Raw genomic sequence first — 15171 nt, 5'->3', positions numbered from 1 at the left:
GGGATCAAGAATGATCATGAATAAAGTAGAATTTGCAACAGAATATGTCCTATAGCTTGTATATAAGAATAAGGAAAAATAAATAAAACAAGGGAAAATAATACACATTTCCAAAAATTAATCAACAAATTACAAAAATACAAACATTTTATATTATCAATCAACGACACTACTTTATATAGTCCCCAAAATTTTTACTTGCATGTTTATGATTAAATATATAAGACTTTTCCATCCACTTTTATTTTCTTGGAACAGACGTTTAAACGGCAACGAAATATTTTCATCATTAGAAGTGTAACTCTGCTGAGAAAGACGGTTAGTTACCTTTCAAACATGACTTCGAATAAAACAAGTAACAAATAGACAGAATACCGAAAGTTTTAGTTTTTTTTTTTAAATAGAAGTCAGTGTTTGAAATTTATTTAATAAATCACCAAAATATACAAAATGTATACGACTGTGAATTAAAATTGTTCGTACAGTTCTTTGTTTACTACAAATTGAAGGGTATGGTCGAAAAATTTGATAACCTTCAAGGAGTAAAATTTTCAGAAAATGAATTTAAAGCTCACAACTAATGCGCATAATTGTGCAACCCAAGTAACCATATGAAGTTCCCATCAAAATTACTATCTAATGGAACTCTTTTTTGCCTAAATTGGTAACGATTTATTGCGGTAATTAATATAATTTTTGTGGGTTGTCATGTTTTTCAACCATAAAAATAATTGTATGTATGTTATCTGTACTGGTTTTCGTGCCTTGGATAACGCAAGAAACAGATTTGACTATTGTAGTAGAATAGTATCCCAGAAATCGTGTTCACATGTCCAAGTAAAATTGGAATATTATTATTTAACAATATTAGTTTATTGTATTTTGTTCAATAGATTACAACTATGTAGAGTGGACGAGTATTAAACTTTGTGCAGTATTATTAGTTTCAAATTGCAAAGCACAGAAATATTTTAAATATACGAAACCATAGTTACCTATAACATATATTTCGCTATCACTGTCTTCTTCACGATCGTCAAGTATTGGACACTTTGCTGCGCCCAGGTTCATCAGAGCGTGATTGTAGAAGTTCTGAATGTAAATTGAAGGTATGTAATTGTACAGAAACATTTGTCTTTCGTTTTCTCACGACTAATGGGTCGAAACTCTGAATACTTACGAGACTTCTTTCATTTGAGTGGTAGCGTAGTCGCTAACGCTCTCGCCATTGGTGCAAGCGGTCTCGGGTTTGATTCCCGGTTAGGCACTCAGTCGAAAAAGGTAAAAGCTTTTTCAGGCCAGCCATCCTGATTGAGGTTTTTCTGGGTTTTCCTCATTCATACCAGGCAAACGTCGGTGCAGTACCTACCATATAGCTCCTTTGCCTCTTCCTTCCTTCACCAATCCTTTCTTCCTTTCTTTTTCCCAGATAGTGTGCTCGCCGAGGGACATCATCCCTCATGCGTGATGGGCTAAATGGCCACAGATACCGAAAGACCAGAAATGTAAATCTTAAATCCTTATTTTTGTGATTTTCCTCTCTTGCATACATTCACTTGCTCCCAGGTTTCAATATTATAGGATATAGATACCTAAAATGTGAATGAGGTTTCCTCAGAAAATGAAAATTTTACCACATCTTGCAGCTTGATTGAGGTTCTGCTGGCAGTAATGAGGCTGCCCTTGATCTTATCGCTAAGATTTCTTATAGTTAGGAGATTCGTTTGCTTCATGTCACACACTTGGAAAGCCTTCTTTCTACAGCTCTTTTCCGAAACGTCCAGCCATGTACCTGGAATGTATTTCTGCATCACATGATTTTGAATGTAGTTTTCTACTAAACCAACATCTTCATCTGAAGGTAGCATGGTGTGTCCTGTAACTGGAAAGTGGAGTCCCACTGTTTCAAAATGTCTAGTGGACACTATATGAATCCAGTAAGCGACCATCCTCCAATTGTTGTTTTGTCCGCCGCAGTTGTCAGAAAAGGCAACAAGCTTTTTACTTCAGATGTCATTTTTCTCGAAGTAATTGTCGAGGCAGATTATGATTTCGTCAGACCCTCTGCCAGCAAGCATCTCATCCCAAAATAAGACAAATCTTTGTTCTATGTTCGTGAAAGTGTACACCTAAGTCATATGCCCATAATATGCGCTTGTAGAAAGCTGGTCACGACGTTAGTCGTGGTATTGGGGGAGCTTGCTTTAGGCCAGAGCTAATGAAATGCATATTTGCATCGTCCTTTACAGCTTTTTTGTAACTACTTAGATATTTTTGTCTAGTTTGTGCTCGTCGTTGATGAAGTTCATGCTAAGTTTTTATCTCACATGTTGACACTCCGTTATTTCGTAAATTCTGGATCTTTATCAACCCATTGCTTACAGGGTATGTGGAGAAACTTGATAATCCACACAAGCTAAAATATAACATCTTTATTATAACTGAACATTCAGTCAACACAATAATATAGATATTACGGAATATTGGTAATAACAAAAACTATACAAGACCTTTAATAGAAACGTTATATTGACCAACTACAAGGATATCACTAAAACGTGGAAAAACTTGCTAGCCAGCAAAGTACTTGACCTCGTATGATATTGTGGAATTTCTTTACTTACCTTGTACTTAGACGACATTCGAGACTTTCCGGGACATAATCAGGATCCCTGTGACTGTCATCACAAATTGAACTACTTTCATCTCCACTCTGTGATGAGAAGCTCATATTTTGTTCATTTTCATTAAGAGCTTCAAAATCCTTCGTGTACGCTGCCATCTTGACAAACGAGGGTAATCAAGTTTTCCCATTTTAATCTGGGATGTGGATGGTTATTAAGAAAGACTTGTACTGAAATCTGTATTAGGAATTTTGAACTGAAAGATGGTGAGTACCTTCTGCCGTCAACAACAATGCCTAATAACGTATTAACTCAATTTCGATAAAATTGAGGGTTATCAACTTTTTCGACCACACCCCTGAATTAATCTAAACTTAATATTTTGACGAGTAAAGAAAAATTTGTGAAGTTTTAAAATGTTAAAATTTATACCATGCATAATTTAATATTCTCCGTTATTTTGTTAATAAAATTATGGACTTGACAATTAAAAATATTAGTAAAACTGTTAAGTTTCTTTGCTTCAACTTACGTTGGTGAGTGCTAAGGAAAAAGTAATGACATTTTAATGTGGGCAAGTAATATATACACTTTCTTTGCCAAATTCTTATTGGAGAAAATATAGGCAGCACGACGAACAGATAGGGTCTCAACTTGTTATTTTACACTGTGAGGTGAATATGCCTTTCCAAAAAATGTTAGGGGTACAAATGAAATTTCTTTTATATTCTATATGCAGTTATATTCGTCCTTTCATTTTGTATTTTGTATAATATTGAGAAAAAAACAATATTGGAGTACCGAAAAATCAAATAAATGTTCCTTGCTTATAAATAATTAGAAAATAATGTAACCGAAGATCCAAAAATTTGAAGGTAAACATATATGTTGAATCACTATATATATATATATATATATATATATATATATATATATATATATATATATATATATATATATATATATATAGATAGATAGATAGATAGATAGATAGATAGATAGATAGATAGATATAGATATAGATATAGATATATAGATATATAGGTATGACTAGAAATAAGACTTAAACTCTGACTTTCATACCATTCAGTTGTTTGTTTTTCTTCATGATTATTCATGTTTAAGTTTTTAAGTTATATTATTGAAAACTTCTTTTTAGACTGTTACTTCTAATTCTGTAAATATTCTACACATATTCCAATAAACCATACTCATGGGTTATCTCAACCTACAGTAATAACATTTACGGCTTTAGTTTAAGGATATTTATGTCGCATCTATTTTTAGGTATATAATTTCTGTCTCTTTCATAATTATTTCTAAAATTAGGATTTCCTCTGGATATTGGAATTCATACTAAACTACAGATATATTAATTTCCTTAGCTCAAGAACATTCACATTTTTGAGTCTGTGGAACCTTTTTCACCTACTTTTCAAATGAACACAAAATTAAAACGTCGGTTCAACCTTCATGGGCTGAAAGAATCAGAGTATTGAATAAATGAAGAGTTACCGAAGTCGGGAAACCCTAAGACGCGATATCATCGACCACAAACTCATATGAATTGCGATCGAACTACAGAGTTTAGTTCCAGAGATGAGACGTCTACAGCAATGAGAGGAAACTCCGCCTTGTTACGTGACGTCACATGAAGCACGTTCCGTTCAAACAGCTAAGCAAAGCTATCATTTTGCTTCTGGTGTGAAAATGGCTCACTACGAAGATTCTGTTAAAAGCAGCGTGATTGCTTTAATTGAGCATGCGGGCATGAACTATAGCGAGGCAGGCGCGAGATATGGCGTTAACCGTGCTACAGCACGGAGATGGTGGAGGAGATATGAGGAAACAGGAGATGTTAGACGTAAAAGAGGAAGTGGGCGACAAAGAGTTTTCTCTGCTGAAGAAGACCAGAGTGTAATTGCCCAATGCCGTGAGCACCATTTCATGTCTGCCCGACAGTTACGAGAGGAAACCAATTTCCCAGACGATGTTACGACTGTCCGTCGTAGACTCAAATCCTTTGGTTTGAGATCATACAGGGCAGCTGTTAAGGAGCGACTAACAGAAGACCACATGGTTGACCGTCTGGCGTTTGCACAGTTAAATAATGCACGTGTGTGGGACGAGGTCGTTTTCAAAATATTTTCCTGTACAAACTTCGGGCGGAAGCGTGTTTACCGCCTCCCCTGGAAAAAGGTATGCCTCTGAATACGTTTCCCGTTCTGGTCGAATGGGACATATAACTGTCCACTGTTGGGCATGGATATGCAAGGCTGCAAATTTCGGAGGAATCTACAGGATTCCTGGTCGCCTAAACGCCCACAAGTATATGGAACATCTGGATGAAACGCTTCCGGAAATAAAAGCTCATGTAGGTGTCGGCATATTATATTTGCAAAAGGACAATAGCTCGATACATAATTCAAATGTCGTTCAGACATGGTTGCAGACTCAACCTGATGTCGAAAATGTTGACTGCGTTCCTCATGGAGCAGATCTGAACCCTATTGAAAATATGTGGGCCTCTGTTGCAAGAACATTGCGAGAAACCTGGTCGAACAATCCTCCACGAACATCTAATGATCTTTGGGAGCGTGTTGAAGATGCGTGGTCGATCTGTTACACCAAACGCTATATCTCTCGCCTGGTGGATTCAATGCCACGGCGTATGGCAGCTGTAATCGAGTCCCAAGGGGACTATACACGCTATTAATAAATGCTCGCCCACAATACCATCAGCCCTCTCGAGGGCTACCTAATTCGACCCACTTATTAACAAAAGTTTATGAAATACATTACGCGACACCAGTGAATGTAAGTGTCTCAGTATGTTCTGCATTAATAAAGAGGCCAACGTGCGAGACTTGGTGGCCGAGTGGTATTATGCTTGCTATGTAAACCAAAACCGCCTGTAACAGTGGTTCGAATCTAGTGAAGAAGACCCCTACTTTTTATCACCAGGGATATTTGCAATACGCCTTCTGCTATGTCCGCCTTCGTACGGTCTATTATATGACACATAATTGGACCGCCATAAGTTTTTACTTAGTAAAAAATTTATAAATATATGAACAAATACCTAGGTATATTAGAGTAACAATTTAATATAGTACTTTCGTCCGACTGACGTCGCTCTGCAAATGTTCATTGTATTACACCGGAAGATGAATTAAATAAAGACTGGAAAATTTGATATAAAAATTGATACGTAATAAGTTAAAGACAAAATATGTAATTATAATCTCATATTTGAAACTAATTTCGACTACAATTAATTCTCTACCTGCTTTCATAAATAATCCAAACCAAACTTCGAGGTTTGGAATGCACAAACTAAGTGTAGCTAAGAGAAAAAAGTAACAAGAAGAGCAGATATTCGAACCCACGACCACCAGCGTAAGAATTCCTTTTACTAACCCTTCATCTATCAAACCATGACGTGAACATGCCTTTTGTAAGTTATAAATTTGTATCCAAGAAACACCATTAAGCATATGTGCAACTACTTCTTTGCTCTTTTTCTCTTCAAAAGCGTAACATGTTTAGGACGATTCGTTTCGTTTTCCATTAGTTTCGAAAGAGATTATTTGTGTTTGAGTGTAGGATCTTTAATTTCCTTTAACCGACACTTCTAGCATATACAACTTAATTCACACAGCAGTTAGAAAAAAAAATCGTACTGCCTTAGAAAGTATTCCTAAAAGCAGAAGCTGCATCATGCATCGTGAACAGTGATGTAACTAACGGCAGTGCGTTGAGGGAGCCCAGAGTAAAACGGGGCCCATTGAAAATTCGTAATTCCACTATTTTTCCTCGATGTCTAAAATGAGACTTCTTTAGCCTTACATGAAAAAGAAGCTGTTGAGAGGACTGCGAAGTCTACTGAAAAGATTTATCACGTCCTTGTAGCAACAACTTTAAGTTTTCGAACACTAATGAAGAACAAGATTGATTGAAATTTTAACTTAGAATGAAATAACTAAAAATCTAATCTTATATAACTCTCATTGATAGTAGTGCTCCATATTTGTTTAGACGCCTATTCTTTTATAACTTTACCTATGGTGCATGGGGTCCTTGGTTCGATCCCAGCTCACGCTGAATGAACTTTATTATGGACAAACACCGTGTGCATGAGTGTACTCGGGTTTCTCCAGTTTCCTCCCACTTTCTTCATTAAACGATTTCATTCGTTTCTCACCATCACTGTCTCCATTAGCGTAGTCGGCATAACGTGGGACGTAAAACTTAAATATTTCGTTTCGTTTTTCTTTTATAACTATATCTCAGTTTTCCTGTGACGAGAGCATCATCTAAGCGAGTATTCAGTGAATTAAACCACTATATTCACAGCACAATAGTACAGAATGAGTTTAGCTCTTTGGCAATCTCCAGCATGCAGAGCAAAAAAAGCCAATACATTGATATTGAAACAGTAGTTAACGAATTCCTCTGCGAAAAAGATCACACGTACTGTTGTGTTTCAGATGATAATTTATAATTATACTTAGTTGGTTGAAATTTCTCCATAGTTGTGGGGGCGAGATACTGAAAAAATCCCTACCAAGAGGTGAAGGTGACATGTAAAAGTAGTCAAATACGAACGAAATTAGTGTCGAATTCATATGCAAAGATGAAAAGTGACACTGTGGATGCTGCGTAAGTCCAAAATAAGCCTTGGTTGGCTTCGAGTTGACAATGGGAGGGTGACAGGAATAAAGATTCGAAAATATCCTATATTTGTGTCGAATGGATAGTTTTCGGGATCACTGACATAAAAGGTGATATTTCAGATGTGTATATGTTCAAGGTTGGCCATATTGAAATGGGGTCATAGGGAGAACCAGTAAATACTTCAGAACAGTTCCTTTTTGGTGCGTTTCAAGACACTGAGAGTGAAAAGTGATAATGCACAAATCACATTCTGAATTATCGGAGATATGACTTCTGGGGAAGTGTCGTTGCTCCAGGGAGGCATTACTAACTGATCACTCCCTAAAATCGTCACTGTTTTGCAGGGCCGTAGACAGAAATTTACTTCAGCGATCGAAAGCTTGACAGGAATTTATTTCAGCGATTGAGGGCATATTTTACTAAAATGTCTATCATCCAGGGGCGGATCCCGGATGATTGTTTGGGAGGTGCGGTCGTTCGAAGTCAAATCAAGGTAAGAGCGGATTGCAAAAAAAAAGAAAGAAAAAAAGAAAGAAAGAAAGAAAAGAAAAGAAAAAAATTAGAAAAGGAGAAGTAGCTCTTCTGTAGAATTAACTTTCTTAAGGAAGTAAGGCCTATCTACTTTAGGTTTTAATTTAAGTTTATTATACAAAGATGAAAAATACTTAGGATATGTTTTATTTTTAAAATAAAAAGTATAAAAAGTTCCCTATTCTGGGGAATGCGATCACCCCAAAGACACTCCCCTGGATCCGCCCCTGCTATCACCATCTATAAAATTAAATATATATACAAACAAAAAAGTAGTGATTTCATGGGGGCAAAAGCTCTGGATTGCCAAGGCTTGCATCCTGTGTATGTCCCTGCTGCTCTGAATTGTCAAAAGCTCCTCTTCAAAGGTAAGACATAAAATGTAAATAATAAACGTGTAACATATTTAATAGAATACAATATAAATAGAAAATATGTTATAATTAAGAAATAGAAAATAATTATAAAATAAATTTGAAGACAATTTAAAAAAAACAATAATACTTGAAAGTAAAATATACTTTTAAAACAATTTTGCATTTATGCAGGGCTACAAACAAGTGAGGAGTGCCATGTATTTTAAATTTAGTAACAAATATAATATTGGAAAATTATTTCGAATTAAACTAGCTGTGACTACATTACTTCAAACTTGAACTTGTGGAATATACAGTATGAGCGTAGCTCAAATAAAATAATCAATAAGAATGGTCTTGATTGGAAGCTCGGACCATCCACGTAAAAGTAACTTACATTAACCATTCACCTAACAGACAATGACGCACAGGGCTTGGCACTACTTTATCAGATGGTTCTATCAAATGTAACTTAATTAAAACAATAGTAAAAAATTTTAAAGATTTAAAAAGTGTCCTGAAGAAGAGGAAGTTCATTTTGCACATTGTAACTAAGTTACAAGAGGTTTACGTCCTAACTGAACGGCGCATCTACCGAGTCAACTTTTGGAATATCCCCTTAAGGTAGCTTTCAACGCAGCTAAGGGAAACGTATGTGAACCAGTAATAGAATCCTCCGTAGCAGAATGGATAAAGTCATGGTTCGATGACCACAAGGTTCGTGGTTCGAAACTCGTCGCCGAAATCAGATTTTTTAAAATCTTAATTCCTCAGTTCTGAAGATCTTTCTCTCCTTACGTAACCATCTGATGCTCTAAAAATAGTTCTCCACATTAATTCGACAACTGCCTAATCTGATCCTCGCAGTTCGAAAACTTCCCTTCTTATCTTTCAAAAAATCAGAATTTTCGTCATAATACGAATGCTGTCCGATCATTTTCCCCCCAATTCTAAATCTGTGTATACAAATCATCCCTCTCAGCCTCCATACTTGAATCCCTCTCTCTCTCTCTCTCTCTCTCTCTCTCTCTCGCTCTCTCTCTCTCAATGTCACCCAGGAAGTCATATGGCTTGAGATCAAACCTTCGACTCTTGAAACCAAATGTAAGCTCTTTAGCAATGTGCTATCGTAGCTCTATAGGTTTGTTGTTAAAATCAGTGTCTTTTAGACTTTATTCGGGGGGGGGGGGAGGAAGAGATTCTCCGGCGACATAAGATTTTCACGTTTTATTAGTGTATTAGTATACATTTGATCAAAAAATACGTATTTATGAAGCTCAAGAGAGGGGGAATTACACCCTATTGTCCTGCCCAAATGACGCCCCTGAAACATTTGCTTGCACTTACTGAAAAGAAATTCAATGAATCATTGAATAAAACTCGTTTCTGTCCGTAGATATTTTAGAGCTCCTGGCAATTTCCATAGATTTCTTAGGGAGCATCTTACTAGCTTGCACTCTTTAAAGAAAGAAAAGAATGAAACTAAAGATATTTATGAAGCTCTGGGAAGATTGTGTGACTTTCCTTTAATTTAGGCTCTTAAAAATATTTCAGAACAAACGAATGGAAAAGACTGTTTTATGGCTATAGCGTTGTAAACTTGATTCCTGTTTCTTTTTCAGCTGAATGGAAAGAGTGTACTACGTCACACACACTGCTTTAGACAAGGAGAGGTGGAGGACGGGGAGGAGTTGGAATAAATATTAGAAGCAACTAATCGATTGATACATGTATTGCGGGAATGCATAAGAAAACTGGGCAAGAGTTTGTTATTAATTTGGACTTAGAATTTTTGTAACAAATTTTGTGCCGCGGACTGTACAACCTGCCCTTGGTAAAGACGGTTTTTTTACGTGTACAGTGTGCCAAAATTAAGTTAGCTGTGCCCACCAAAGGAAAAAAAGATGTAATAAGGCATATTGAAAGTTCAACTCATGCATAGTTGGCTTATTCTCTGAAAAAATAGTCTAAACTTAATTTTGCCAAGTCTAAGGATGACAAAGTAATTAATGCCGAAGTAAAAATGGTACACTTGATGGTGCAAGAAAACATCCCGCTTTCTTTTTCTGATCACCTAACTACTGCTATTAAGCAAAATTTTCCTGATAGTAAAATTGCTAAGAATATGCATGTGCCAGAAGTAAGACTTCTTGTATTTTGAACTGCGCTTTAGCTCCATTTTACCATACCAGTTTGGTAAACAGAATAAATAGTGGGTTTTTCTCTTTGGCAACAGATGGTTCTAATGACACGGACTTAGAAAAAATGAACCCTTTTACTGGCAGGATTTTTGATGTAACCAGATCACGAATCACCAGGCCGGTAGCCAGCCCAAGAATGTAGGGGGGCGGCGGCTGAAGTTAGAGGTGGCCCGATCCAACCATATTATAGTTCATCTCCATATTATATTTCATTTGCAAGCCTACCGTGAAAACTTAGGGTGCCAGCAAAAATTTGGATGGCCCGGCCCCTCTAGACTCCCCTGGATACGGGCCTGCGAATCACTACAGAGTTTCTTGACATGTGTCTTACTAAAGGACCTAACGCGGTACAGCTGAGGGAATATTTGCCAAAATGGGTGATTGCTTCAGGAAGTATCAAATTCCTTGGGAGAATTGCAAAGGACTATCTGTTGGCAACACCCGCGTAAATGATGGGAAATCTAACTCAACCAAAGCAAGAGTTTTGGGGAAACTGCTCATGTTTTTTTATGGGATGACCTTGCCATATTCTCCATAATATGACCTGTAAAGCTATGTCAGAGTTTGGGTCTGTTGTTGGTTTTGATATTGAGGACTTTTGTGTGGATTTATTCCATTGCTTTGAACATAGCACTAAAAGGAAGGGACTCCTGGACGAGTTCTGCTCATTTTGTGATATAGAATACAGAAAAATCCTAAATCATGTTTCTGTTTAATGGCTGACATTGGAAGTAGGATTTGATACAGTATGTTGCCTTGAAGTCCTATTTTGTATCATCTAACGAGTAACAAGCAAGGTTTAAAAGATTAAAAAAAAAAAAAAAAAGCTTTTACTGACCCTATGATAAAAATTTATTTGCTACTCACCCAACCTGTCTTACCGCTCTTCTCTAGTTTTAACACGTTTTTACAGTCTGAGAAACCTTGTATTTATTATCTACATGAGGCCATGGCTACCTTTTTGAACAAATTGGCTTCCAAGTTTGTCGACATAAATGTTATCAAAGAATGTATCAACGCTGAAGACGATGTGAGTGAAGAAATATGGAAGGACGCAACAGATAAAGAAGGTGGTTTACTGAGAATGGACGTAATTTGGATTTTCTTAATGAAGAAAGAGAACACTGATGGGTCAGACTTTTAAATATCTGGCCAAAGTAGTGGAGGCAGTGCTTGTGCTTCACCATTCAAATGCTTCAGAGGAAAGAGTTTTTTCTATGGTTAGAAATAATAAAACAACCTTTCGGGCCAGCATGAGTCTAGAGGGAACGCTTTCATCCATTATTACAGTAAAGCTTGCTTCTGAGCCAAATAAAATTTCGTTCCACCACCAGATCTTTTCAAAGCCACGAAGAACTACAATGACCAACATAAATCGAAGTGAAGTTTAAGTGAAATGAAAAGTTTAAAATTGATCATTCTGTCATAATATGTTGTATTCTTTGGTTCTGTCCATGTCGTCACGGCAATTTTTTTTTTTTTACTAAGTCGTACTGTTCAAATGTTCTATAATTATACTTTCATGAATTACAAAAACTAGAGGATCTAAAAATATTTTAATAACTAAAATAAGCACTTTTGAATTGTAATTTTAACAATTTCGGAGTGGCAATGGAGGACGGCAAACTACCCATTTTCGTCGCTGTCTTTGAATTTCAGAGTACAGCTTACATTGTTTGGTGTCATTGTATTGTATTGTATTGTATTGTATTGTGTTTATTTCGTCCTATTCTCATACATTTAGCACTGTATTGCAATGCATATGAAGTGGACACGTCATTTATATATAAAACAAAAGTAGAAAGAACAATAATAATGAAAATTACACACACTAGGTTAATAATTAAGCCTTACATCTTACATCTTATTATACATTACATTTTGCATGATATTAAAAATAGCGTAAGTAATTATTATTAGTGTATGTAGAAATCCTTGAAGATATATCAAATGCTAAAAACAAGCAATGACACTAGTTACTGTAGGTCATGTAGTTTTTATCCACTTAGCAATTCATGTATTCCTCTACCGAGTAAAAGCAGTGTTGTAACAAATATTTCTGTAGTTCTATTTTAAATTTACCAACAGAGTCCTGAGTCTTTATATCTTTGGGAAGTTTATTGTAAAGCATGATACCCGCGTATTTACACCCTTTTTCATAAAATACAGTTCTGTGTTCTACAATAGAAAAGTTTTGTTTGTTTCTTGCATCATGATCATGTTTTTCTTCTACTCGTGTAAGGACACCTTCTAGGTGTCTCTTTACAAATATCAGTAGATTTAAAATGTACGAACCTAGGGTACTGGGAGTATACGAAATTTGTTAAATATTGGTTTGCAGTGATTTTTTGGTTTAGCGGTCGCCATCATTCTTATTATTCGTTTCTGTATTGTAAAAATTACCTTGACTTTGTATTTCCCCCAAATATAATGTCATATATTGTATTTGCCTGGTATAATCCAAAGTAAATTGTTTTTAAAGTAGACTCTTTTAAAACATTTTAAAGTACTTTAATTGCGAAATAAATTTGATTTAATTTTTTTACTACGCTTAGTTATTTGTACATCCCAGGAGAGATTTTTATCCATCCAAATTCCTAAGAACTTAGTTCAGTTGACATAGTCTATTTCGTTATTTTCAATTAAAATATTCACAGGCTGCGTATGTTTGATGCGGATATGATGAAAATTGATTGCTTGTGTCTTTTCAATGTTTGATTTAAGCTTATTTTCTTTAATCCACTGAGATAATGTATAAAGGATTTCATTTGCATTACCTTCGACATCCTCATTTGTGTTCCCTTTTACTATAAGATTAGAATCATCTGCATAAAGGGATAGTTCTGCTGGAGCAATATTACATGATAGATCGTTAATGTATATCAAAAATAATAACGGCCCTAATACGGATCCTTGTGGCACTCCACATGATATTTCTTGTTTCCCCGATATGTAGTATGTATTTTGGCAGATACGATTTAAACCATTTTGACGCAATACCTCTTATTCCATAATCTTGGAATAAGAGGTATTGATTTCTATGTAACACTAAGTCAAATGCTTTGGAAAGATCAAGGAAAACACCTATACTTTTTTCCTTACTATCTAAACTTTTATGTACCTGATCATAATGTTATAACAATAAAAAAATAATTAGACAATTTTGTGTTGATCACTCACAGTAAAGAAAAAAAACATTAGACAATTTTGTGTTGGTCACTCACAGTAAAGAAAAAAAAACATTAGACAATTTTGTGTTGGTCACTCACAGTAAAGAAAAAAAACATTAGATAATTTTGTGTTGGTCACTCACAGTAGAAACTAACGGATCGAATTTAGGGCCAAGCTGTGTTTACACGTGTGCGTGCGGGTGTGTGTGTGTGTGTGAGAGAGAGAGAGGAGAGAGAGAGAGAGAGAGAGAGAGAGAGAGAGAGAGAGAGAGAGTTAGATACAGATAGTCTATCCGTTCTCAGATGGCTGCTATGATTATAGTTTATATTTCGAGGAAGTCTCCCGCCTAAAATTCCTCCCAGGTTGGCAGGTCTGGAAATATTTCCGTTGGAGTTTTCCTTCAGTGTACACAGAACTAACACTCGGTCTTTCTTCCATTGTTGGAACGGTCACAAGGTTCCAAAATATCAGTAAATGTTTAATCGCGTCAAACGCTACACTGGCAGCCAACCAAATGGAAAATTTCGGCACGTGTTCCTAAGTTCACACTAAAGAGTCAGCACCATGAAAAACTTCGTGTCGAAAATAACTTCATATAAAAAAGTAAGTTTCGTTTTCTAATTGCCGCAGTGTGTACGCTATAGGTTGACATCTTTTAACAGTATGATTCTCTTTTTGTTCTTTTGCAGCCATAAAAGTTATATCTCAGACCTAGACGAACCTGATCCTGAATATGTTCTTGAAATGTTGGCAAGACTAGGACAAAGCATTATGAGGGCGAACGACCTAGAAAAGTAAGTTCACTTTTTATTTTACTTTCTTCATTATCCTTTATTATACACATCATCTACTTTAGTCTCTTTACACAATTAAGCTTTTGTTTCATGAGTCGGGTTGCATGAAGCGTGGACCAATATTTGATATAGATTAAAACTACATATACGGGGTATTTCAAAACAATATGGACAACGTTTGGGAGGTGATTCCTGACACTAAGATAAGATAAAAAGTATAGATCAACCTGAGTGCAGATATTCGTCATTTTGGAGTTAAAGCCCGCCATAAACACGAAAAGACTAGCTTTAAACACCCATACTATGGGACCTACCGTAGTCGGATCAAGACTTCACTTACGAACTAATATGTGCCCTAGTTTCCAAATATCCATGTTTCAGAATCCTAAGATGCTTCCGCAATAATTTTTATGGAGGTAGTTGGTGAGTACTTCAAATTATATGCCTGTAGCCAAACTCCCTCTATAAAAATTGTTGCTGAAGTAACTCAGGATTCTGAAAGTACCGCAGGACTTACATACAGAAATTTCTCTCACAATAATGCTTTAAAATATTAATAGATAGTATTAAGGCTATCATAGAAAGTTGTCTTTATATTGAAAATCCAGCAGGTTAAAAATCATATGTTTTGAATTCTATCCTAACTATATATAAAACTACCTGAACTGACATAAAATAAAAGGGTACTTTCGATTGACATGGAAAGTTAAAATTTCGCATGATTGTAGGTTTTCGGGACTAACCTACAGGAAAATTGTCAAAAGTGAATTTTTAAGGGGTTGAAAGCGGGGACGAAGAAATACCCCATGTTATTTAA

General features: G+C 35.8%; 1 protein-coding gene across 1 annotated transcript in view; it reads left to right on the top strand.

Moving 5' to 3' along the window:
- Dh31 (diuretic hormone class 2) overlaps positions 1 to 15171 on the top strand; it is a 623319-nt gene that overhangs the window by 524489 nt on the left and 83659 nt on the right. The window contains exon 3 of the mRNA XM_081752142.1: positions 14250 to 14354. Coding sequence (XP_081608268.1) covers positions 14250 to 14354 — 105 coding nt within the window. The remainder of the gene's footprint in view (positions 1 to 14249; positions 14355 to 15171) is intronic.

This window comes from Thermobia domestica, chromosome 3 (genome assembly GCF_964235325.1).
Source record: "Thermobia domestica chromosome 3, izTheDome1.hap1.1, whole genome shotgun sequence".
Lineage (NCBI taxonomy): Eukaryota > Metazoa > Arthropoda > Insecta > Zygentoma > Lepismatidae > Thermobia > Thermobia domestica.
Note: the sequence above shows the minus strand (reverse complement) of the source record. Positions and strands in the feature narration are given on the sequence as shown.